Source organism: Rhincodon typus, chromosome 5, assembly GCF_021869965.1.
Source record: "Rhincodon typus isolate 14 chromosome 5, sRhiTyp1.1, whole genome shotgun sequence".
Taxonomy (NCBI): Eukaryota; Metazoa; Chordata; class Chondrichthyes; order Orectolobiformes; family Rhincodontidae; genus Rhincodon; species Rhincodon typus.
This window is the reverse complement of record NC_063336.1, coordinates 104,125,379-104,150,378: the sequence shown is the minus strand read 5'-3', so window position 1 is coordinate 104,150,378 and position 25,000 is coordinate 104,125,379. Positions and strand designations below refer to the sequence as shown.

Here is a 25,000-nt window from a genome sequence, read left to right as displayed (position 1 = left end):
CCCAGTCCATTCAGCCTCTCCTTATAACTCAAATCCGTCCATTTCCGGCAACATCCTGGTAAATCTCTTCCAAGCCCTCTCCAGCTTAATAATGTCCTTCCTATAAAAGGGGAACCAGAACTGGACACAGTACTCTAGAAGAGGCCTCACCAACGTCATGTACAACCTCAACATAACGTCCCAACTCCTATACTCAAAGGTCTGAGCAACGAAGGCAAGTGTGCTAAACACCTTCTTAGCGATCCTGTCTACACGTGATGCAAGCTTCAAAGAATTATGGACCTGAACCCTTGGCTCTACCTTTAATTGAATAAGTCCTGCCCTTGTTTGTTTTACAAAAATGCAATATATCACATTTATCCAAATTAACCGCCATCTGCCACTCTTCAGCCCATTGACCCCAAATGATCAAAATTTCTTTGTAATCCAAGATAACCTTCCTCACTGTCCACTATACCACCAATTTTAGTGTCATCTGCAAACTTACTAAATATGCCTCCTATATTCTCATCTAAATCAATTCTATAAATGGCAAACAAAAGTGGACCCAGCACCGATCCCTGTGGAAAACCACTGGTCACAGGCCTCTAATCCGAGAAACCCTCTACCGAATCCCAGGTGATCTAACTTTACTGATTACGCTATCATATGGAACCTTGTCAAAGGCTTTACCAAGTCCAAGTAAACAAAGTCTACTGCTCTGCCCTCATCAATCTTCTTGGTTACTTTCTCAAAAACTCAATCAAGCTTGTGAGACACCATTTTCCTCGCTCAAAACCAAATGCTGACTATCCTTAACCATTCCTTGCCTCTCCAAATGCATATAAATCTGCACTTTCAGCAACTTACCCACCACCAAAGTCAGACTTACAGGTCTATAGTTCCCATGCTTCTCCTTACATCCCTTCTTAAACAAAGGCACAACATTAGCCAGTCTCCAGTCATCCGGCACCTGCAGTTATAGATGATACAAATATTTCTGCAAAGGGCCCCGCAATTTCCTCCCTAACTTCCAACAATATCCTGGGATACACTAGATCAGGTCCTGAAGATTTATCCACCTTTACATTTTCTAACACCTCCAACAATTCCTCTTCTGTAATGTGCACTGTTTTCAAAACACTTTATAACATTTATTAAACTCAGTATTTGAAAAATTGAGAGGACGGAATAAAAGATCAAATCTCTGAAAAGCTCTTCATTTTGGGAGCTTACTTAGTGCAAAGAATAATCCTCCATGCACAGACTTAAAACAAGTGAAGTGCATAAAGATTGTTTGGTGAGAAACCTTCTTGATTGTGTCTGTTGAATTTCATCCTACTTGTTTCATTTATTCCTGTTCCCTAATTCATCTTTCATGTCACAAAGATATTGAGCTGGATTTTCCAATCAGCAGCACTCGCTCTGGCCTCTAAGAAAGCTGCAATCTTGATGGCACAAGCATCACCACTAAAGAAGATATTCAAAGTAACTACTTGCAATATAAATTTCCTCTTCCAGAAGCAGTACCGTACTTTCATTGTTACATTCAATGTCAATGACAGAACTGCTACTAATGGCATATTGATAAAATAAATGCATCTGTGTGGAGAATAAATTAGGTTTAAAAGGCACACCCAGCATTCAGTTTCACAGACATCCTGGTGTCTAAAAGGTCATTAAGATAACCACAACAATAAAATGTATTGAAGTTATTCCAAGTTTTTATGCAATGCAAATTCATAGGCATCATATGATTTTTTTGTGCAGGAAGCATATTTCAGTCAGTCAGTCAGTCTGTTTTTCGATCACCTTATTTAAATTTTGTGTACTCAGCAAATTCCTAAATTTAAATAAAACCACTAATTATGTACAATCACTGTTAATTACAAATGCATTCAATTGTTACTTTTTGATAATGTTCTTTAGTTAACAATGGATACAGTTAACAAAAGAAAATTACAACTTGACAACTGAAGAATGTGATTTTGTACTGCAATGATTCCTCAATGCTCGAAAATATTTTTGGTTCACCTTGGTATAGCTTACTTTCGTTAGTTTATGGGCCCCAAAAGGCATTAAAGTGATAAAGTTTCAAGGCTACTAAGTGGTGAGACGGCTCAGTTGCAAATGGTCAAGTACAAAATCCTCACACAACAGAAAGAACGAAGAGACACTGAGCCTCAAAATATTCAAATTCATAATACTGCTGGCTCAAGAACAGCCATTACAGAGACCAAGCTTCGGCATATTATATGCCATGTTGCCCACTCATTCACAAACAATTTTGTGTTGAGGAATCAATGCCAAATGCTGATACAGATTTCTTATAGAAATTGGGTTTAAATGAGTTGTTTCAGTCCAGCACACAAGAAAAATCAATCAATCAGGAATGATTGTAAACTTGTTATGGAATCTGCCTATTCTGCAATGACTGTGTAATTTTCCCCAATGTTCCTCCAGGCATTACGAACAGGTGTTCTTATTTAATATTTTGCATGAAGGAAAGTTTGCCCACTTCTGATATTTGTGGGTGACGTGATAAACTCAAAATTAAAATTTAAGCTTCATCAAAATCAGAGTTCACCAAATTAATATCTTTGTAAAATGTAGATAGAAGCACACTAGAAGAAGAATGCACTGTGTAAAAAAAAAAAAATCAGAAATGCAACAAAGCCATTGGTCCAACTTTAGGGTAAATCTGGGAAACCTGGTTTTTAAATTTAAATGTTCCATTAATACAATTCAATCAACTAATTATCCTGGATCTTGTAGGGGGGAAAAACGTAATATTCTTCAGTGAATCACGTTATATTTAAAATTCTAAGAACTTAAAAGAAAAAGTGCCCTGCTGGCATCATCAGTTTCTATAGTCACAGTTTGCTTTTTAAAAGGCTATATTGTAGGCACTTTGTTTCAGATTGGAAAAAGTACAATTAGTGAAATCAACCTGCAAGGTTTCTGAATGGTAGGGATTTCAGTTGATTCATGTCCAAACATGCAAAGACATGCATGTAACCAAAACAAGACATAGATACATATATTAGTGTGTGCTGTGCTTTACCAGGAAATTTAGTCAGCTCCACTGGTATTCCTATGATCAGACAAAAGCAGTAAACACAATAATCCTTTTTTGAGCTTCAACATCAAATGACACACAACACAAGGGATTGTTTTAGTTCTTTATGAAAGGAAGAATCTACTTAATACATTTTCTTACATTACAAAAAACTTTCAAAACTGTAAGAAGAGGAGCAATAGTAGTAAACATCTCTTCAGGTAATGAGAGAGTAGATTCAGGGGGTGTTTCTGGGTGGGATGCTTTCTGGAGGAGCAGTGTAGACTCGAGAGGCCAAATGGCCTGTTTCCACACTGTGGGGATTCTATGATAATTTTTTTTACATATAAGTTATTCCAGCACAATTTGGCCAGTTTGGTTTATGGCAAAAATATCAACATTTAGATTTCCTTATATCTGAAAGCAATATGAGAGAAAAACCTTCAAAAATATGAAAAGTAAGATAACTGACTGGTATTTGTCACAGTCATTCTCCCCCATGAATGCCTGAATCTACTCTCACATTATCTGAAGAGATGTTTACTACTATTGCTCCTCTTCATACAGTTTTGAAAGTTTCTTGTAAAATGAGAGAAAAACCCCTACCTTATCCCTGTAACCCTGCATTTCCCATGGCTAATCCACCTAACCTGCACATTCCTGGGCACTATGGGTAATTTAGCATGGCCAATCCACCTAACCTGCACACCTTTGGACTGTGGTAGGAAACCAGAGCACCTGGAGGAAATCCACGGATACATGGGGAGAATGTGCAAACTCTAAACAATCGCCCAAGGCTGGCAGTGAGCCTGGGTCCCTGGTCCTGAGAGGCAGCAGTGCTAACCACTCAGCCACTGTGCCGCCCCATGACAATTATACATGACAATTTGATAATACAGAAGTTTTTTGAAGACTGTTAGTGAAAATTTTGAACTATTTAAATATGAAAATTGTTAAATATCTATGTAAAAGGAAAATAATTAGAAAAAAAACAGGAACAATTGCATTTGACAAAACTAATGCAGTTCTTTGTGGAGGTGACAGATATGGTGGATTGCTAAAATATAATGCATTTACAGACAGCCCTTGGGCTATCCAGAGGAAAATTAATGAGATTAAGGAGGAAATTAGAAGAAAATAAAAAGGACATTAAAGTTAAGAGAAGATTCTTAATGTGATTACAAATGGATAAGTGTTCCAAAGGGTTTTGTTCATCATGTATGTTAATTAACTTGGATTTGGCTAGACATTGTGCTGTCCAAATTTGAAGATCACAATTATTATAATATGATGACAACAATAAATAATTGAGTCTGAATGAAGCTGCAAGATTATGGAATAGGTAACGCAGTGGCTGGTGGAATTTAATGTCAGTAAACATGAAATGGTGCATTTTGATTCAAGTTAAAACTTTACGAATGGAACTTTACAAGATGCTGCAGCAACTTCCCAAGGGTTGTTTGACATTATCGCCCTAACCTATAGCCCCCATTATTGAGAAGGCCAAGAGCAGAAGGCACACAGTAACACCGCCACATTCAAGTTGCATTCCAAGCTACAGACACTATCCTGACCTAATAATATATTGTGCTTCTTTCATTGTCATTGTATCAAAAGGCAGGAATACTCTACCTAACAGGACTGCATGAATATCTTCAGCACAGACTGCACCACTTCAAGAAGGCAGTGTACCTTTTCATGGACAATTAGGATAGGCATTCAATACCGTGCTTGTAACACAGAGTGCCCATACAGATGAATAAATGTAAATAAGACTAATGGAAAAGTGTTTTATGGTAGAAGACAAAAGTCAACATATAATGCTGAATGTATACAAAGTTTAGGAAGATGTTTTGCAGTTTTGGACTGCATATTATAAAGAAGAATGGTTGGACCATAAAGGGGTACAGCACCGGCTCCCTAGGTTGCTATCTATTATGTAGAAACATAAATTCAGAAAGTATTTGAAAAATTCTTATGAAACGGTTTCATTAGAGAATAAAGAGGTAAATCAACATTGAAGTCTAAAATTAGGAAGACATAAACCATGTTACATTGAAAACTACTGTTCAATTAAATGAGTGGTCTGGAATTAGAACTTGTAAAAATAACATTAAACGCAAGAGATTTAGGAGAGACAGTAGAACAAACATTTTCACAGAGAGGGTTGAGAAACTGTGGAATGCACTATTAGAATTAGTGATTGATGCTGACGGCATGTCAAGATTTAAGGACAGATTAGCTAAATGGCCGAGAGAAAGGAAATAAATAAAGGATTACGGGAACAAGTCAGTCATACAGGGACAAGACAAATGCTTGTGTGCAGGATATACACAATCATGAATTGAAAGGGTCAAATAGAAATATAACCATGGAAATGTCTAAGTTCCACATGCAAAAGAAGTCATATTCCAAATGAACTTGAGGTTAGGCTACTAATTGGCAAAAGTATAGAACAAGTTATCTTACTCAACTTGGGAACTAATTTCTTTTATCAGACCTACCATCCTTTTTCTGCGAGGGACATCAATTGGTTTGTTCGTGTAGGCCTGTTGGGTTTTTTGCAGATAACGCCGCCAAATATTACACAGAGTTTCATCCTGGGAAGAGAAAAGTACATAATTTCTTATGCAGCAATTCAGGGAGTGGCTCAATGACAGCACACTGGTGTTCAATTGCACTGCACTGCGAAAGATAGAATGAATGTTCCCATAACATTTAAGATCACAATCTCACTACATCAAGCAAGATTCACAGCATAAAATCAGGAAGGAAGGAAGCCATGAAGATCAGAAGCAATTCACCCTGAACCATTCTCATCAATTTATGAGTGATATTTTACAATACAATGCAAAGATAGAGAACTGGCACGCATTGACTCCTGCTAGGATTCGTGTCCAGAGACACCAGTCATCCCTTGGTAGCTTATCCTAATAGTCTTTCTTTATATAGAAATTTAGACAGCTTATTCAACTCTGTAGGTCATGACATCTCATCCCAATGTGCACACAGATTTTCGAAAAGCAATTACAGGATTGCAAACAAAAGTGGAAACATTAAAACAAAAACAGAAATTGCTGTAGAAACTCAGCAGATCAGGCAGCACCTGTGGGGAGAAAACAGAGCTAACATTTCAAATCCGGTGTCCCTTCATCTGAACTGCAGCAGTAGCAGCTAGGAAATTGTGATATTTATACTGAAGATGTGGATGGGGGTAGGGAGGGGAAGGAGAGGTGAGCAGAAAGGTAGAGATGGCGCCTCAGCACTTAGCAAAGGTCTTAGTTTTATCCCTTTGCACTCCATCTCAATGAACTTCGAGCACAACATGACATTGAACTCTTCTTCTGTCACCTTTGCCTCGGTGCTCATTTGTCAGGACAAGAGTCCTCTCCCAGATCCACAGACCCATTCACCCACCTCCCCTTTCACCTGGGACCCTTTCCTCTGGTCTTTTACCTGTAGTCAACTTGTTCATCAAGAACTGTCAACATGACATGAATCGCCTTAATTTCTGTGCTCCCTTCACCCATTCCAACCTACCTCCTCTACACTGATTGCAGTTCATGCTCTCAGATCCAATCCTGACTTTGTCATCAAGCCTGCCAACAAGGGTGCTGTTGTCGGCTGGCGTACTGACCTCTATATTGCGGAGGCTGGCACCAGCTCTCAGACACCTCCTTCTATCTCTCCATGGACCATGGCCCCACCATTGAGCATGAAGCCATTGTGTCAATGACAGTCACCAACCTCATCTCATCTGGGGATCTCATCCTACAGCCTCAAAACTAATAGCCCCTCAACCCTTACTTCTACATTCTCCCCAAAAATCCCCAAATGGGACAGCCTATTGCAGGTTCATAGTTTCTCCTGTTCCTGCCCCACGGAACTTATTCCTTCCTACCACAACTTGATTTTTTCGTACAGTTCCTCCCCACTTACATCTGTGGTTCTTCTGACAGTCTATGGCAGTTTCAAAATTTTCAATTCACAGCTGCCTCCTCTTCAACATGGACATGCAATCCCTTTATACATCTACCCCCATCAGGATGGTCTTAGGGCTCTCTGTTTCTTTCTGGAACAAAGGCCTGAATCGTCCCTATCCACCACCACCCTCCTTCGTTTGGCCAAGCTCATCCTCAAATTGAACAAATTCTCCTTGAACGCCTCCAACTTTCTTCAGATCAAAGGTGTGGCCATGGGTACCTGCATGGCCCCCAGTTACAGCTGTGTCTTTGTGGGGTACATGGAGTATTGCTTTTTCAAGTCTTATTCAAATCATCCCCGGCCCCCCACAACTCTCCGGTACATCGATGACATCACTGGTACTGCTCCCCTCCCTTGCTGGGAACTGCAAAAGTTTATCAATTCAGCTTTCAATTTCCACCCTGCACTCATCTTCATCTGGTCTATCTCAGTCTCTGACTCTTCCCTTCCTTGACATCAGTTTCCATTTCTGGGGATAGGCTGGCCACTGCAAACCCACAGTTATCGGGATTATTCATCCTCCCACCCTGCTTCTTGTAAAGACTCTATTCCATTCTCCCAGTTTCTCCCCGTTGTATCTGTTCTAATGATGCTACCTTCCACAGGGGGCCTGAGAAATGCCCATCTTTTTCCTCAACTGACGATTCCTGAGCACCGCTGTTGACAGGGCCCTCAGCTGTGTCCAACCCAGCCCCCGCACTTCTGCGCTCATTCCTTCTCTTCCCTTCCACAACAGCAATAGGTCCTCGTTTTCCAACCCACTAGCATTCACATCCAAAGAATCATAAGCCACCATCTCCACCAAGATGCCACAACCATTCCTTCTGGGACACCCTGGTCCATTTCTGCTCTATTCCCAACACCTACTTACATGGCACCTTTCCATGCAATCGCAGAAGGTGAAACACCTGCCTTTTTTTTATCTCCTCCCTCCTCACTATCCAAGGCCCCAGTTATATCTTTCAGGTGAAGTAGCAATTTACCTGCACTTTACTCGATCTAATCTATTCTATTTGCTGCTCACAATGTGGTCTCGTCTACATAGGGGAGACGAAATGCAGACTGCACGGCTGTTTTGCACAACATCTACATTCTGTCAATAAAAATGACCGTGAGCTTCCAGTTGCCCACTACTTCAACACACCATGTTCCCATGCCAACATTTCTGTCTCCAGCTTGCTGCAGTGTTCCATCGAGGCTCAGTGTGAGCTCGAAAAACAACATCTCATTTTCCATTTGGGGACCTTGCAACCTCTAGGACTTAACATGGAGTTCAACAACTTTAGAGCCTGATTCCATCCTTCAGATTTTTTTTTAACCCATTCCCACACCATGGCCCTTCATGACATGGGTTGTTTTTAAACACAGCTTATCTATTCTCTCCTATTCTTAGAATTCATTATCACTTACTCAGTTTCATTTCTATCCTTACTATCAACAATCCCCTGTCTGCCTACCCCTTTCATATCTCTCTCCCTGGCCTCCATCTCCACCTATCAGCTCACCTTTCCTCCCTCCGCTTCCCCCCCAACCCATCATCAGCATAAATATCATTCTTTTCTTGCTGCTATCAGTTCTGAAAAGTCATTACCGGACTCAAAACATCAACTCTATTTTCTCCCCACAGATGCTGCCAGTGAGTCACTTCAGCAATTTGCTTTTGTTTCAGATCCTCAGTATCTGCAGTCCTTTGTTTATGTTAGTGGAAACACTGATATTATTTCCTTGCACATCTCAAAGACAGAGAACTACTGTTGCATGTTTGCAGTGAAACAGCTCAGACCAAACAGAATCAAATACAAGGTGGTCAGTTGACTTTTCTTATCTACTGAGGTAACAGAGAACAGTAACGACTTGAAGAAGGCATAAGTAAGAAATTTGACGTCTACATTGCCAATTTTAATTTAATTAATTGATCAACTATGTTGATTATAAGTCCTACTGTGAACAGTTATACAGTCAAAGCCAGCTCCAGAACACTTAAATACTCCAAAAGCTTAGTGTAGTTGAAGTACAGACCACAAACTAGTCACTACCCTCTCCAAACAATGGTGTTTAAGTGAATGACTAATTTATTGCTTAGGGGATCTTATGGTGCTGTGATAGTGTACCTACCTCTGGGCCAGGAGGTCCAGGCTCAATTCCCACCTCATCATGTGATGGCCACAGAGATGTGCAATAACACATCCAAACAGCTTGATTAACATTTTACAGTAGCCAGAGAGAATATCAAAAATCATTCAAAATTAATCTATGCCTCAAATCAAGCATATTCAGCATTTTCTACACTGGGAAACATAAAAACATTATGCAGGAGCATTCTATTTTCCTGATTTGTAAATAGTATCCTTTCTCAGGTCTTGCAAATATATTGAGCACTTCATTTTGATTCTGGCTTGTTAAGAGTCAATTGTAACACAGAAATCTGATTGGTTTTTGAATTTTGTACTGTATAAATCAGAAAACCTTTAATAACTGCACTTTAGAAATCAGTCACGTCTCATGATTTTCATGCAAAGTAGAACTCTTATTATCAATTAACACGCTATGATAATGCCAAACATCTTCAACAAACAAGGTAATATAGCAATTACATACCTGTGTTAAATGTTAATTGGAAGAATTTAACCTGTTTCTTAAGAGTACCTGTTTTATAAGCATTATTTGTAGCATTAATATTATATCAGTCGGTTTGTCTGTTCAAATGCTACGTTTCGTGTGACTAGGTTAATGGTGTAATCACCATTTAAAATTTTGGCAATAACAGAACCAAAAAAAATCAGAAATCTATCAAATGTTGTAAAATTACGTACAACGATTTTTATTCAAAGATAAAATGTGGTGTGTAACAAAATGCTTGTTCAAGTCAAACAACGCCCTCTGCTGGATGTAAGTATTTTAAAGGATGCAAAGTGCTTTTAAGTTTTTTGCTCCCCAGCCAAAAGCTTGGCACAAGGCAACATATTTCAGCTACTAGAAATCTCCTCTACTTGAAGATACATTTTATTGTTTTGAATAAGGGTAACAAAATATATTTTGGATATCACAAAATAAGACAATCATAAATGTCTGAGCATCCTCTCAAGAGAGCATTAAATTATTTCTGCGTCATGACTACCAGAGCTGCAAGTCATGATTGAAATACATTCAATCATTACCAGCGGATGAAATTTGCTAACATTTATCAATACTTAGGAGTATTTATCACACTATCCTAATTTAGAAATAAATATTGGCCTCAATAATGATGTCACATTCCATGATAGAATTTTTCAAAAACCAACTTCTTTCTTTTTCAGGAAATATACAGTCATACAACATGGGAAACAGGCCAGTTGTAGCAGAATTCCAGTGTTCTTTTGAGGCAATCATAAAATAACAGAGCTAACATTCATCTCTTTCAAAATATATTAAACTTCCTTCCCAGAATGCTAATAATGTTTCTATGATAGAATATTTCAAATGTTATGTTTATTAGAAATCCTTAGTGAACCACTGAAATCTTTGGTGGGCAAACAGTAACATAGATTCTACAGATATGGTTTTCCTGACGTTGGTATCTCCAGCAATTTTATATTTTTGAATCAACCTGTTCAGAGATGTTATTACATACCTCTGGAGCAGGTGGGACCTGAACTCGGGCCTCCAGACTCAGAGGTAGGGACACTATCACTATGCCACAAAACCTCTCTCCAACAATTTGATTCCCTTGATCATTGGTTTAGCTGACATGGCTGTTGGAATTGCAAACATGACAATGATTTTCATATGATTGTTGGGAAGGATGTAAGATGCTTCAACAAAACTTAAGACTTGCTGGTGGAATAAGCAGAATCATGGTCAATGCAAGTAAATGTAGAAAAGTGAGATGACACATTTTGGAAAGGAGGAGGAGGTAGCACAATAAATGCTAAACTGCAATATGTTAAAGGGAACCAGGAGCAGAGAGAGTTGTGGGAGTTTGCATACAAATTTTTGAAAATGACAGGACAGGTTCATAAAGTAGTTATTAAAGCAAATGGTATCCTTAGCTACATAAATTGATGCATTGAGTGCAAAAGTAAGGAAATTATTCTGAACCAACATAAAACAGTTTTTCAGCACCCAATAAAGTACTGTATGCAATTTTAGATATTGCACTTTAGGAAGGTGTTAAATGACTTTGAAGAGATGAAAGAAAAGCATTAATAGAATCATTCCAAAGATGAAGAATTATGGTTATGTGGACTTACTGAAGATGAGGTTGCTTTCCTTCACTCAGAGAGTGAGGGAGGAGATTTCGGAGAGCCATTTGAAATCATGAAGGATTTAGATTGAATAATTAAAGAGAAGCTGTTTCCAAGGGTTGAAGGATAAATCACCAAAAAACACAGATTTAAGATCAACGGAACAAAAAAGAGAAATAGCAAGGAGAGAAATGCATATGTAACTGTGTAGTTAGGACTTAAAATGCTCGCTCTTATCTGGTGGTACACACAGATTCAACAGAAGCCTCTAGGTAATACTTGAAGAAGGAAATAAATGCAAAGATGCTGCAGGAGGGAGATAAAGTGCTCGGAATTACTCTTCTAAACACCTGGCACAGGCTCAATGAGTCAAATGTCCCATTTACACGTTTCACTCTTCTATGATTCTAGTGTTGGTTGAGTGGGAATTGTCTGCCAGCACTGAGTGAGAAATCCCAGTTCGCTTCACACTCATGAAAAGCAACAAGGACTTCACACCCAAACCATAGACAGCACCTTTGATAATGCAATGCATTCTCAATAATGATTCACCCCAGGTTGGGACTCAAATGTTCCAAATCAGACAAACAGAACCTCCTCGCGCCAACACAAAATCAATGCTATTTGTTCAACTGACAAAGCAATATTGTTAAGAATGAAAGGTCAAGTTTGTAGAAATGTTGCAGGCTGCGTCACATTACTTTCTAGAAGGATTGTATGGAGGTACAAAGATTATGTACATAATAATACAAGCCAATACATAGAAATTTAACGAACCTTCCTAAACTTAATACACAAGGATAAGGCTGCCTTTCTGCATCATAAATGCAAACATAAAAATTACAGGGTCCCACAAAACATAGGTTTTGAAATAATCACCTAAACATAGGAAGAAAGTTAACACATATCTTTTTTTTAAAAACATTGTGTTGATAAAATTATTGCTGAATGGTGGTATGGTGGCGGTGGAGATGGGGAGGGGAGGATTGATAAGGGTGCATCTGTGTAACTTTAACTCTGTGGTTACCTTACCTTTATACTGATAGATCTTCACAGATTGTGTTTTGCTGGCCATCCAGTGGTTTTTATGAAATAGTTGCAGCTACAAAACGAACAGTGCAAACTGGTAGGTAAGATAAAAAGATAAGGGCATTTTTGAGCTCATACTAAAATGCCAAATAACTGGTACAGGGAGAACACTAACCAGAAGAAAAGGCACAGAAAAGGGAATGGGAAGAGAGGAAATGAAAGACAAGAGTACAGCAGGGAAATTAGAGGTGAAGGTGGTAAACTTTTTTTTGTGTTATTGCATTCCATTACTTAGTTTATTATTATTAAAATATTAAATGTATTGCTCAATTGGCTTCATGAAGTATAAACTTAAAATAGCCTTCCCCCTAGTTTACTACAAGTTGCCAGTTATTCAGAAAGGTTAAACCAACAGTGCTGATGACAGTGAAAACACTCACTTAGCCAGAGTTTAAACATTGTTTAGCCAGACACAGCAAGATCTGAATTATCGTATACTGTCGAAGATGAACAATCTTGATTATTGTATCTCCGCTGATGTTAATAAATTATAGAATTATGCATATCTTTCAACTTTGTTCCGCAATGAGGTCATCAGGGCTCTCACTGATAAAAGACATATCTTTAAAACATGCCTCACAGGATTCATATTTATTTTCAACATGTAGGTCCACTCAAACTACAAACTTCTGAACCTATAAATATGAACTTGTGAAGTATAATTGCAAAAATAGATACTTCTCAGAACATAAAATGGGTTAAGGGGTCAGCTGACACTTATTTTCTTGCCAACACATAGAACTGTAACAGTACTGAGCTAACTTTCATGTTGAGACAAGTCTTGGCAAAGTCGTTAAAATGCAAACAACTTCTTTGTGCGATAATGGCTGTGCTGCTACTAATTAAAAAACACTGGGTTAACAATACCGTTGCAATATTTGCAACTCCAAACTTGAAATGCAAACACAAAGCTCTGTTTTAATCAAGGATATATGCATGAGCGAGGGATGGACCCCATTGTCTGACAATTGCCTAAACATCAGAAGTTATATCAGGACAGCGGGTAGAGATGCTCTGGATGCATAACAGAGACATGTGGCTGAATTTTCCCAGGTCGAGTTTTGTCAAGTGAGATTCATGACACACAGTCTGCTGCAGTTTACACAATCTTTCACTCTTCACTTCATCCCACATACTTCCCACTTGGGGGACTTACACTGCCTTCCAAAGCCAACACACCTGGATGTCCCATTGTATCAGGCAATGGGATCCTGACTATGTCGAGGGCATCTTGAAACCAATTGTATGGGGAGCCTCTAGCTTCTGTCACGACACTACAGACTTCTTACAGAAACTCAGCACCCCTGGACATTCCTCATCACAACGGACGTTTCGGCATTCTACACCAGCATTCCCAACGATGATGACATCGCTGCAACAGCCTCAATACTCAATACCACCAACTGCCAATTTCCAGACACCATCCTACAACTCATCTGCTTCATCCTCGATCACAATGTCTTCACCTTCAACAACCAGTTCTTCATCCAGACACAGAGAACAGCCACGGGGACCAGATTTGCTCCCCAATATGCCAACACTTTCATGCACAGGTTCCAGCAAGACTACTTTGCTGCACAGAACCTCCAACCAACACTATACACAAGATACATTGATGACATTTTCTTCTTTGGACTCATGGCAAGGAATCACTGAAACAACTACATAGCGACATCAACAAGTTTCATCCCACCATCAGACTTACCATGGACTACTCTTCCTGGATGCACGCATCTCCATCAAGGACAGACACCTCTGTATCTCACTCTACCGCAAGCCTACGGATAACCTCACAATGCTGCATTTCTCCAACCTCCACCATAAACATATTAAAACAGCCATCCCCTACGGACAAGCCCTACACGCACACAGGATCTGTTTGGATGAGGAGAAACGCGACATACACCTGAAGGTGTTGAAGGATGCCCTCATAGGAACAGGATACGATGCTCAGCTCATTGATCGCTAGTTCCAACATGCCACACAAAAAAACCGCAATGACTTCCTCAGAAGATAGACCCGGGATATGTCCGATAGGTACTCTTCGTCGTCCAGTACTTCCTGGGAGCAGAGAAACTACGCCATACCCTTTGCAGCTTTCATCACACTATCGCTGACAATGAGCACCTCACCAAGATCTGCCGCACACGTCCACTTTTCACCTTCAAACAACCACCAAACCTTAGATCATTGTGTGGGGCAAACTACCCAGCCTTCAGGACAACATCGACCACAACACTATCCAACCCTGTCAAGGTAACCTCTGCAAGACATGTCAGATCTTCGGCATGGACACTACCATCGCCCATCACATGCACAGCAGATAGTCATGTGACTCAGCCAACGTTATTTATCACATACGCTGCAGGCAAGGATGCCCCGAGGCACAGTATGTTGGCGAAACCATGTAGACGGTATGGCAACTGATGAATGGACACCACGCAACAATCGCCAAACAGGGATGTTCCCTCTCAGTGTGGGAACACTTCAGCGGTCAAGGGCTTTTGGCCTCGGATCTTCGGGTAAATGTCCTCCAAGACAGACGTTGGGATACATGACAATGTAGGGTCACCGAGCAGAGGCTGATGGCCAGGTTTGGTACACATGAGGAAGGCCTCAAATGGGATCTGGGGTTCACGTCGCACTACAGGTGACCGCACCACACTAGACACTCATCCTCCGCTCCCCCCCACCTCCACCAACTCCACACACACACACACACACACACACACACACACACACACACACACACGTAAATCTATAGGGTGAATTTGTATTTGAAGATACATTCTATTTTGTTCAAAAAGCACACAATTTATAGACAGTGTGGTGTTTTACAAATTCCTACTTTAGAAACAAAACCAGTCTGGCTCCAAACCAAAACACATACAGATTCAAAACAAGGCCTCTCACCTATCATGCATTATCTGACCTAAAATGTTTACACTGATAAAATCTTTACTTCTTTCAGGACAGTGACTTGAAAGGAATTCAGGGATTTACATACATGTATTAATCAACTAAAACCTTCTAACTAATTAAAGATTTAACAGCATCTTAGGTTGGTTTAGTACATCCTCTTAAGTGGTGTGACCCTTTGATCTTTTACTTATAAATTCTGTGTCTGATACTACCTCTCTCACTAACACCTGAAGAAGGAGCGAGGCTCCGAAAGCTTGTGTTTTCAAATAAACCTGTTGGACCAAAATCTGGTGTCGTGTGATTTCTGACTTTGTCCACCTCATGAATTATGCATTGGGCTCTTGGATCCCTTTCTTGCACAATCACATGGCTGAGAGGCAGAAGTCCTCACCACTGCTGGGACCTGCCACTGCTCATGCCCTTCACTGCTCAAGCTCTGCACATACCAGCGGGTTCAGGTTTCCCACTAACCAGGTAGTTTGCAATTTACTTTACCTTGCGTTTTGCCCTGTTCCATTGTTCATGAATAATTAGAAATAGTTGAGTTGAACAGATTTTGAAAATGTGTCTGCTCGCAATCAAAGAGAGTGTAATTCTGACAGTGGATTTGAAATATTAATGCTTTTGATTCCTTAGCTTGTTGCACGCACTATGTCGCCAACCTCTCCACCAAGGCTGTAACCATGGTAAATGCTCCGAAGTGTCACATTTACTTGCAATCAATTGAGCTGAAAAATAGTGGGTGTGCCATGGAATTACTTCTCTTACTGAACTGTGCCTCAATACTGAACCACAGTTCTAGTGTATAATATTCCATCTACTTCCTTCATACTCAATTCATCCAAAATAAAACAAAGATGTGGAAACCGGAAATCCTAAACAAAAACAAAAATTGCTGGAGAAACTCAACAGGCCTGGCAGTATCTGTGAAGAGAAAACAGAGTCCAGTGCCCCTTCTTTGGAACTGATTGCAGCAAGGAAAAGATGGGGTAGGGGATGGGGTAAGGAGTAAGCAATAGATGGAGATAGAGCCCAGAGACAAAGAACATCATCAGTTGGACAGATAAAAGAACAGGAGAATCAACAGCTGCTAATGGGGACTACATGCAGCTGACAGCAGGTTGGTTGTGATAGCAGCTCATGTGATGACAAGGCCTGATGTGAGAGTGTTAGGGGAAGGACATGGAAGGAGGGGCTCAGCCTTGAAAATTATTGAAAATGATAATCAAATCTGGAAGGCTGCAGGGTGCCAAAGTGGACAATAAGGTGCTGTTCTTCCTGCCTGGCTGATCTTCGCCGAAGCACTGCAGCTATACCTTTACTGATACAGTGCTCCCCACTATGACAAGTTGCCTCTCCATCAGTACAAAAAAGCAATGCAAGATACAGAAACAGGCAACTTACAGTTGGGCACTAAGGTCCCCATGCATTAAAAAAGAGAGGCTGGCAGCATCCAAGTAAGCAGTGAGTGCTGGGAAATCAGGCTAAGAGCCATCGGAAGCATCTAATTTAGATGCATTGACTGTGTGTGCACTCCTGCAGGCAAAGCAACCTAGCAGAAGCATGAAAGTCCTAGGTGTCCCTGAACTCCGAAGTAAAGACCCAAATGGCCAAAATAGAAAGAGACCTGGACCTATAGAAGCCATAATGATATGGTCAGGCTGTTCGGTTGCCCATGCCAATTTTTGGGGATGAAGGCTGGAATAGGATGACGTCCATGGAGCATGCAGGGACACTATTGAAGACAAAGTTAGATAAAAGCTGGGTCAAGCAATTGGTGAGCTGCAACCATCCGGTACCCGCTCTGGTTTACAAGCCTGGGATGTGCATCAGCTAGTTTCTCAGCAAAGGAGAGGAGAATTGGAAGTCAAATAATAATAAAGCAAGTTGGGCTATAAATGAGATACAAATGCATGGAAACAAAGTGCTCAAAAGTTAGACTGTGAAGTCGTTATTTAAAGCTTGAGGAGAAATTTGTGAAATTTTTATCACAATATTTTCCCAACTTTTTCATGATTTCCCACACCACTCTAGAGAAGGGAAAATTCTCCTCCCACACTTTTTGATAAGGATTTTCCCAAAGAGATATTCTGGTTAGACAGGCAGAAACGTCTGTCCCAATTCAGGGAAAAGTCCTTGTCCAAGAAAACCAGGTCTTAAGCCATACATAGGCAGAGATTCAAATTGGCCTTTAACACATTACCTAAAGAATCATAACAGAGCTCTGCCTTAAGAGTCTAAAAGAAATCTGCTACTGGAAACGTGAAACAACATTGATCCATCTTTCTGAACTGCCAAAACTTTCCTTCAGTGCACAGTAATTATAACAGGCCTGCTTCATTTCATGGCTCTTGCTGGGAAACATCAGAATTCAGCATAAAACATAAACACATCACATTTTATAACTACAATTGAACGTACGAATTACGAACATGAACAAGTCACTTGGTCTCTTGAACCTGTTCCGCTTTTCAAGAAGATCACGGTTGATCTGATGATTCCACATTCCTGCCTATCCGTTAATAACCTTTCAACCCCTTGTTTGAGAGAAAAAACCGATGAGAAAAGTACACTTAAAATCAGGCCCCACCATTCCCCACTGGGAGTCACAAATATATAAATGACCAATTTAATCACTAAAATCGTTAATTTTCCTGACTTTGACCATTATCTAAGATTAAAGTAACATCAAGTCAATAACAAAACTAAAATCTGAATCTAACAAACATATCCTTTAACAAGTGGCAAAATGGATTATTAATTACTCACCTGCAAACTTAAACAGTAACCCTTTAAATGTGCACATTCATTCACAAATAGGATGAATAAGACAGACAGTTCTTCAGAAATATGGATGGAAACACAGACAAAAAGGGACAAATTGTGCAGACGCAGAGTCCAAGGCACAAGGGTGGATTCAAGTGCCTTTCCCTCAGTTTGCTTTGTTTTAAGCAATGATATTGCATTGTTGTCAACCATGGCAAACCCCAATTTGGTAGGTCAGCTGCACCTAAGCTTTTTAGTACTTCTTTTCAAAGTCTTTGAGAGCTGATTTTATAACTCATCGAAGAAGAGACAGCACAACCCGGTTTGGCTTACAGGTTTTCCAGAATTCTGTGACAAACAGCAATTTAACTCCAAAATCTATAAACAGGAAGATTTTTCTTTTAACCCAAAGACGCTTGGTGCCAGTCTGGTTCACAAAAAAGTATCAAATCCAACTTCTCAGAAGTTACCAGACCTTGTGTAACCAATAAATAAACACCACACAGTTCCAATTTTCCACCGAGTTGTAAAACATAAGTTCATTCTCTCCAACACTATCGAAACCAGTGGTTATTTCCCAGTTCATAGTTAAACAATTGTATTTTTCACCATTATCAAGATTCTACGTGTGTCTGCTTTAAAAATATCCAAAGATTCTGTATCTACCAAGTTTTGAGGAAGAGAGCTGCAAAGACTCAACCTTCTCTGAGAAAAGGTTTCTTCCCATCTTTGCCTTAAATGGGAGACACTCGGTTTGTAACAGTAGCTCCTAGTTCCAGATTTCCCTACAAGAGGGAACATCTTTTCCACAAGCACCGTGTCAAGATCCTGCTGAATCTTATATGTTTCAATTAAGTCACCCCTTACTCTTCTAAACTCCAGTGGATACTAGTCAATTCTTTCCAACCTTTCTCATATGACAATACACCTTTTCCAGATCACGGTCTCGTAAACCTTCTGCGACTGCTTCCAATGCATTTATATCCTTCCTTAAACAATGAGACAAATAATGCACACAGTGCTCCAAATGTGGTCTCATCGATGCCCTGAAAGTATAAAAACTGAAAGAACTACGGATGCTGTAAATCAGGAACAAAAACAGAAGTTGCTGGAAAAGCTCAGCAGGTCTGGCAACATCTGTGAAGAAAAAATCTGGGGAAGGGTCACCAGACCCAAAATGTTAACTCTGATTTTTTATTCACAGATGCTGCCGGAGCTGCTGAGCTTTCCCTGAAAATATAACCTCCCTATTTCTGTATTCAATTTCCCTCACAATACGTCAGGGAGGCGCTGGCCTAGTGGTGTTATCGCTGGACTGTTAATCCAGTGGCCTAGATAACATTCTGGGGACCCGGGTTCAAATCCCACCATGGCAGATGGTGAAATTTGAATTTAATAAAATATCTGGAACTAACAATCTAATGATGACCATGAATCCATTGCCGATTGTTGGGAAAAACCCATCTGGTTCACTAATGTCCTTTAGGGAAGGAAACTGCCATTGTTACCCGGTCTGGCCTACACGTGACTCCAGATCCACAGCAATGTGGTTGACTCTGGGCAATTAGGGATGGGCAATAAATGCTGCCTAGCCAGCGACACCCTCATTCCATTAATGAATAAAAAGAAGATTATGTTGTATAAGCTTTCCTAATTACTTGCTATATCTGCATACTGTTTATCTATGATTCTTGCAAGAGGACACTGAAATCACTTAAAAGACATTTGGACAGTACATGGATAGGAAAGGTTTAGAGGGATATGGGCCAAATGGGACTAGTTCAGTTTAGGAAATCTGGTCGGCATGGACAGGTAGGGCCGAAGGGTCTTTTTCCCTGTTATATTACTCTAAGACTCTCAGAGCTCTACAATCTCTCACCGTTTAGGTAATATCCTTCTTGGTAATTTCCCTGCCAAAATGGACAACTTCACATTTTCCCACATTATTTTCCACTTGCCAGCTCTGTGGCCACTGACTTCACAGAATTGTTACAGTACAGGAGGCCATTCGATCCATCGTGTCTACAATGGCTCTTTAAATATTTTGATTTAGTGCCAATCTCCTGTCTTTTCCCTGTAACCCTGAACACCATGTCTAATTATACACTATAATCATTTCATGCTCTCTTGAAAGACTGAATTGAACCTGCTTCACCCACAATACCAGGCAGTGCCTTCCAGACCTTAACTCCTCTGTGTGAGAGAATTTTTTTGCAGCTCACATTTGTTTCTTTTGCAAAACACTTTAAATCTGTGCTCTCAGTTTCTCCCTATCTACTCGCTTCAGATCCCTCATGATTATTAAAACTTCTATCAAATCTCCTTTTACTCTTTTCCCCTCAAGGAAATTGGTCCAAATTTCTTCCATGTTTCCTTATAAAAAAGATTTATCAGCCATTAAAGCATTCATGCCAACCTCTTTTGCACTCTCTCCAATGCAATTACAAACATCCTAAAATTTGTGGGCTCACAGCTGAGGTCTAACTAGTGTACTATATTAATTCAGCATAACCACCCTACTCTTATACTCTATGCCCTTGAAACCTACAATAATTTATGCTCCATTAATTACTCTCACTATCTATCATGTCACCTTTAATGATTTATGCACATGTACACCCAAATCTCCCTATACCTGCACAAGCTATATAACAGTATCCTTTACTTTACACTGTCTCTCCATGCTCTTTGTGCCAAAAATTATCACTTCACATTGCTCATTGAGATTTATCCCCCTCCTATCCAATCACTCCACCAAATTGCCAATTTAGTAAGTTCTACACAGCCTTCTTAGTATAAAATACTCTCAAGTTCGGTGTTGTCCACAAACTTTGAAATTGTCCCCTACACACCAAGATCCGGATCTATTGTGTGGAACTGTATCAGTCCATATGTATCACATCATTAGCCTTACCCTCATCAACACTCTTACCTCTTCAAAAAACTCTGGCAGGTTAGACATAGTTTTCCCTTAACAAATCCATGCTGACTGTTCTGAATTAACCCATATTTCCCATGTGACAATTAATTCTATCCTAAATAATTAATTCTAGAAGATTCCCCACCACCAAAGTTGAGCTTATTTGTAAATGCTGGTCCTATTTTTACAAGGATGTAATCTTTGCAATTTTCCAGACAAGCACCATCTCTGAATCCAGGGACGATCAAAAGATTATGGCCAGTTCTGCTGCAATTTAACACTGCCCGTCTCCATTTGCAAACCCTTTTATGGTCATGAGTTGGCCCTACTCCTTACTGTTTCCACAATTTACAAACAACATGATTAGAAAAGACTTGGGATTTCCTTTTATGTTAGCTACCAGTTTTTTTGGTCACCATTCTTCTTTGTTTCTTATATTTGCTTTTCCTTCTCCCTTCTTAACCTCTGCATTCAGCTTTGTTCTCAACTGTATTTAGTGGCTGAAATTCATTATAAACATGCCTTTACTTCTTTAATTTTCCATCCCCTTTATCACTCAGGGCTCTGAATTAGTTTGTCACTTCTGTGTTATTCATAAATTTAGCAACAAAATCTTCGGTCCCTTTAATACATTCAAGTAATTTACACAAATTGTAAATTGCAAAAGGCTGAAGTCCCAGCACTGATTCCTTTGGCACACAACTCATTACATCTTCTCAATCAGAAAATGACCCATTTTGCTTACATTCTGTTTCCTGTTAGCTGGTCAATTTTCCATCCATGCCAGTACATAACCTCAATAGAGGTACCTATAATCTTTATCTGAGTGTATTAATCAGTGCAAGTGTGGCTGTGTATATTTGACTGTTAAACAATAAATAAACATTTATCTTTCTTTTTAACATTGCAGAAACCTTTCCTACTTCTTTGTTTCTGTCAATTGAAGCACTCATGGGTTATGAAACTATTTTTAAAAAATGTCTGTTTAGGTCAATATTCACACAGATTCATTTTGTACATATCAAAAGCGAGGCATCTCAACAAAGACCGAAGGACACATTAGCAGTAGTTAACATGGATGCAAACACATATGCTTATGCATCATGCATTCACTGGAATTCTCTGAGGTGTTAAGTAAACTAGCAGATGAAAGCTACCCAACAAACTGAGTGAAATCTTGTAGTAGTAACAGAGATCCTGGTCACCTGCTAGAGAGCTGGCAAGACCCCATGTTGCCTGTTTCAAAACAGGTCCACACACCTTCTACTTCCTGGGCACTTGACAGAATAAAGATGCATCACTGGACTCCAAATGTGAATGCTGCTTTCTCTCCACGGGTGCTGCCAGACTTGCCGAGTTTCTCCAGCAATTTTTGGTTCTGTGACAGATTTGTGCTGGATCTTTGCCCGGGATCAAGGAACCTGGTGGAGTAGGTCTCACGGGTGGGAGTTACTGCAGAGCAGTTGTGTGGGGTCAACAGCAAGGGCATGGGAATAGTTCTCAGTAACCACCCTCTTAATCCAGTATCAGATACCTTGATTGGGCACTAAGCCAGAAGCCTCTAAGCAAATGCGTCAAGGTTTGTTTCTCATTGCTCCCTACTTGACAAGATCCTTACCAGACATTGGGTTAATACCAACATTAGTGGGATGAGGCCCTGAAGCTGAACGCTGTCCATGGGCCTTTCCAAAGTATATGTATAATTCAGCTGCATAAAAGAAAAGATTTTCAAGGACTCTAAATCTTGTTGAGTTAAACGGCAAAGTAGTTTGATGGGCCGATTGCTGACAATAAGCAGGTGATAAATAGAAAAATCACTAGCTCTAGAGTAGTAATTAATGGCGATCCACAGGGTCCTGGTTTGGGTTGCCTGCCGTTCACACTAATGTTGTATGTTAGAATTATAAGATATGCTAAAAACACAAAGCTTTGTACCATGTAATTTGTACAAGGGACATTGATAAGATTCAAAGGCATCTGGTTCAATTAATTGGATGGGCTAAAACAAAAACCCAAAATGTTTTATGTTCGATCAATCTAGCTTGAAATTGGTTGAATGAAAAGTGCATACAAACTGAACAGCTTCAGGGGCAATTTACTTCTTAGCAGCTACAAAAGAAAGTATCAATATTGCAGGAATATCACAATTCCAAGTTTGTCTTTGGAACAGTGTCCCGTGCCAATGGTATAGTTGTTCTACAAGCTACTAAAAGAAAACATTATCCAGAAATTAAAAAGCAGCATATGGAACTTAAAAAGAAATAAATGTCGGTCATGGACCCACCATGGGAAATAGAAAAGAGATTGACAACCACTGTATGCTTCTAGTCATTATGAAGCCATTATCAAAGGTTAATTAAGAAGTAGGGTACCTCTCAAAAGGCATTTGAAGTTAGAACAAATTATTCAAGCCTGTGTAGATCATGGGTGAGGCAACATTTGGAACGGTATTATAATTTTTGTCACCTATCTTTTAAAATAACACTGCTTGAGAAAGCTCAGAGAAATACAAGTATAGTCATTGAATCTAGGAGTTTAACTTTAAAGACAGACAACATTGAACTGAAATATAAAGTACTACTTATAATTGCTTCAAAAAGAATGAGACAAATAGAGTCCTTGGTTAAGAAGCACACTGAAGCAAAGATAAATGTACTAAATCAACTTATCAAGGAAATCTTTTATTAAAAATTAACTTACTTAGAGGTGTTAATACACACTTCTGGAGGAGGTGGGGCTTGAACCCCAGCCTCTTGGTCAAGAGGAGAGACACACAAACTTTAGTTTTATTGCTGCTCGGATGATGTGTGCCACCAATGGAGTTGGACAGGTTTGAATAGTGGGTATGTGGGTCAATAGATACTTTAGGCAAGAGAGAGTAAGTAATGCAGCTTTTATGCAAGAGAAAAAGAATACAGAAGAAAGTCCAAGAAGTAGAATATAATCCTACCTTCCTGTTTCAGAAGTGGTCAAACAGTTGGGTATTTACAATATTTTCCATTTTATCACAAGATGGATTGTATTCAGTCTCTGGAAGCAGCCAGATCTATGCCCCAAATGAATATTTGAATAATGCTCAGTCTATACAAATAATGAATTTGAGGGTGCATTAATGTTCTTCCAATAATTTGATAAATACCAGATTGAACTCATCAACAACAATCAGAATGGAATTTACAAACTTAAGTTTGGGGTATTTATTAAATAAGAGAAGCAGTGAAGTGCATTCCACTGGCCTTTCTTTACATACAAGATCAATGGCACTGGGCATTTATCAATCTGATGACTTGGAAGATTTAATAATGAAATGGAATAACAACCAAAATGTAACTTATACAGGGTTTTTTTTATTTAACATAAGGCACCATTTACTTATAAATTAAAAAAAATAGTGAGAGTGGAATTTACACAAAGGTGAATACTTATCAAATACTTCCATTCAGAATCATCTTTGGAAAGCCTACATTTAAAAAATTGCTTGGACAGCTATTCATTTAAGGTTACATCTTGTGAGCAGGGACGTGGAAATGAACACAAAAATAGCTGCCCTTGCTGAAGTGAAAGGTCCAGTGTTCCAACTTCAGCATCTAATATAATGTATACTGGTTGGAGGTTTGTGCACTCTGACATCTCAACATTTCCTTTCCATGTTGTCAATAAAGTCTCCCACTATGTTTAATGGCTTTCTGGATGAACCTTCTCCAATTTCTGCAATCACAAGCCAGGGACTCCCACAAGTCAGCAGGGCCAAAGTAAATGACATTTGGCATAAATAAATTATTTAATATGCTCAATTTCAATGCCTAGGTCTCTCAAGACAGGCCTGCACATTTTGCACCACTCGGGCACTTGACAGAGTGAAGAAGGGTCCCTGGGCTCTAAAAATGAATGCTCTCCACAGGCACTGCCAGCAGATTCACTGAGGTTCTGCAGCAATTTCTGGTCCTGTGATAAATTTGTGCTGGATCTTCCCCCAGGATCAAGGACCTTGGAAGAGGAAGTCCCACACTCTGAAAGTTGCTGGTCAGAGGCTGGCAAGTCTTCACTATCCAGCAG

General features: G+C 39.6%; 1 protein-coding gene across 3 annotated transcripts in view; it reads right to left on the bottom strand.

The window, feature by feature from the left end:
* Positions 1-25,000, bottom strand: part of taf1b (TATA box binding protein (Tbp)-associated factor, RNA polymerase I, B) — a 78,039-nt gene that overhangs the window by 37,767 nt on the left and 15,272 nt on the right. For all 3 annotated transcript variants that reach the window (XM_020527453.2, XM_048597187.1, XM_048597186.1), the window contains exon 3: positions 5,542-5,637. In XM_020527453.2, coding sequence (XP_020383042.1) covers positions 5,542-5,637 — 96 coding nt within the window. The remainder of the gene's footprint in view (positions 1-5,541; positions 5,638-25,000) is intronic.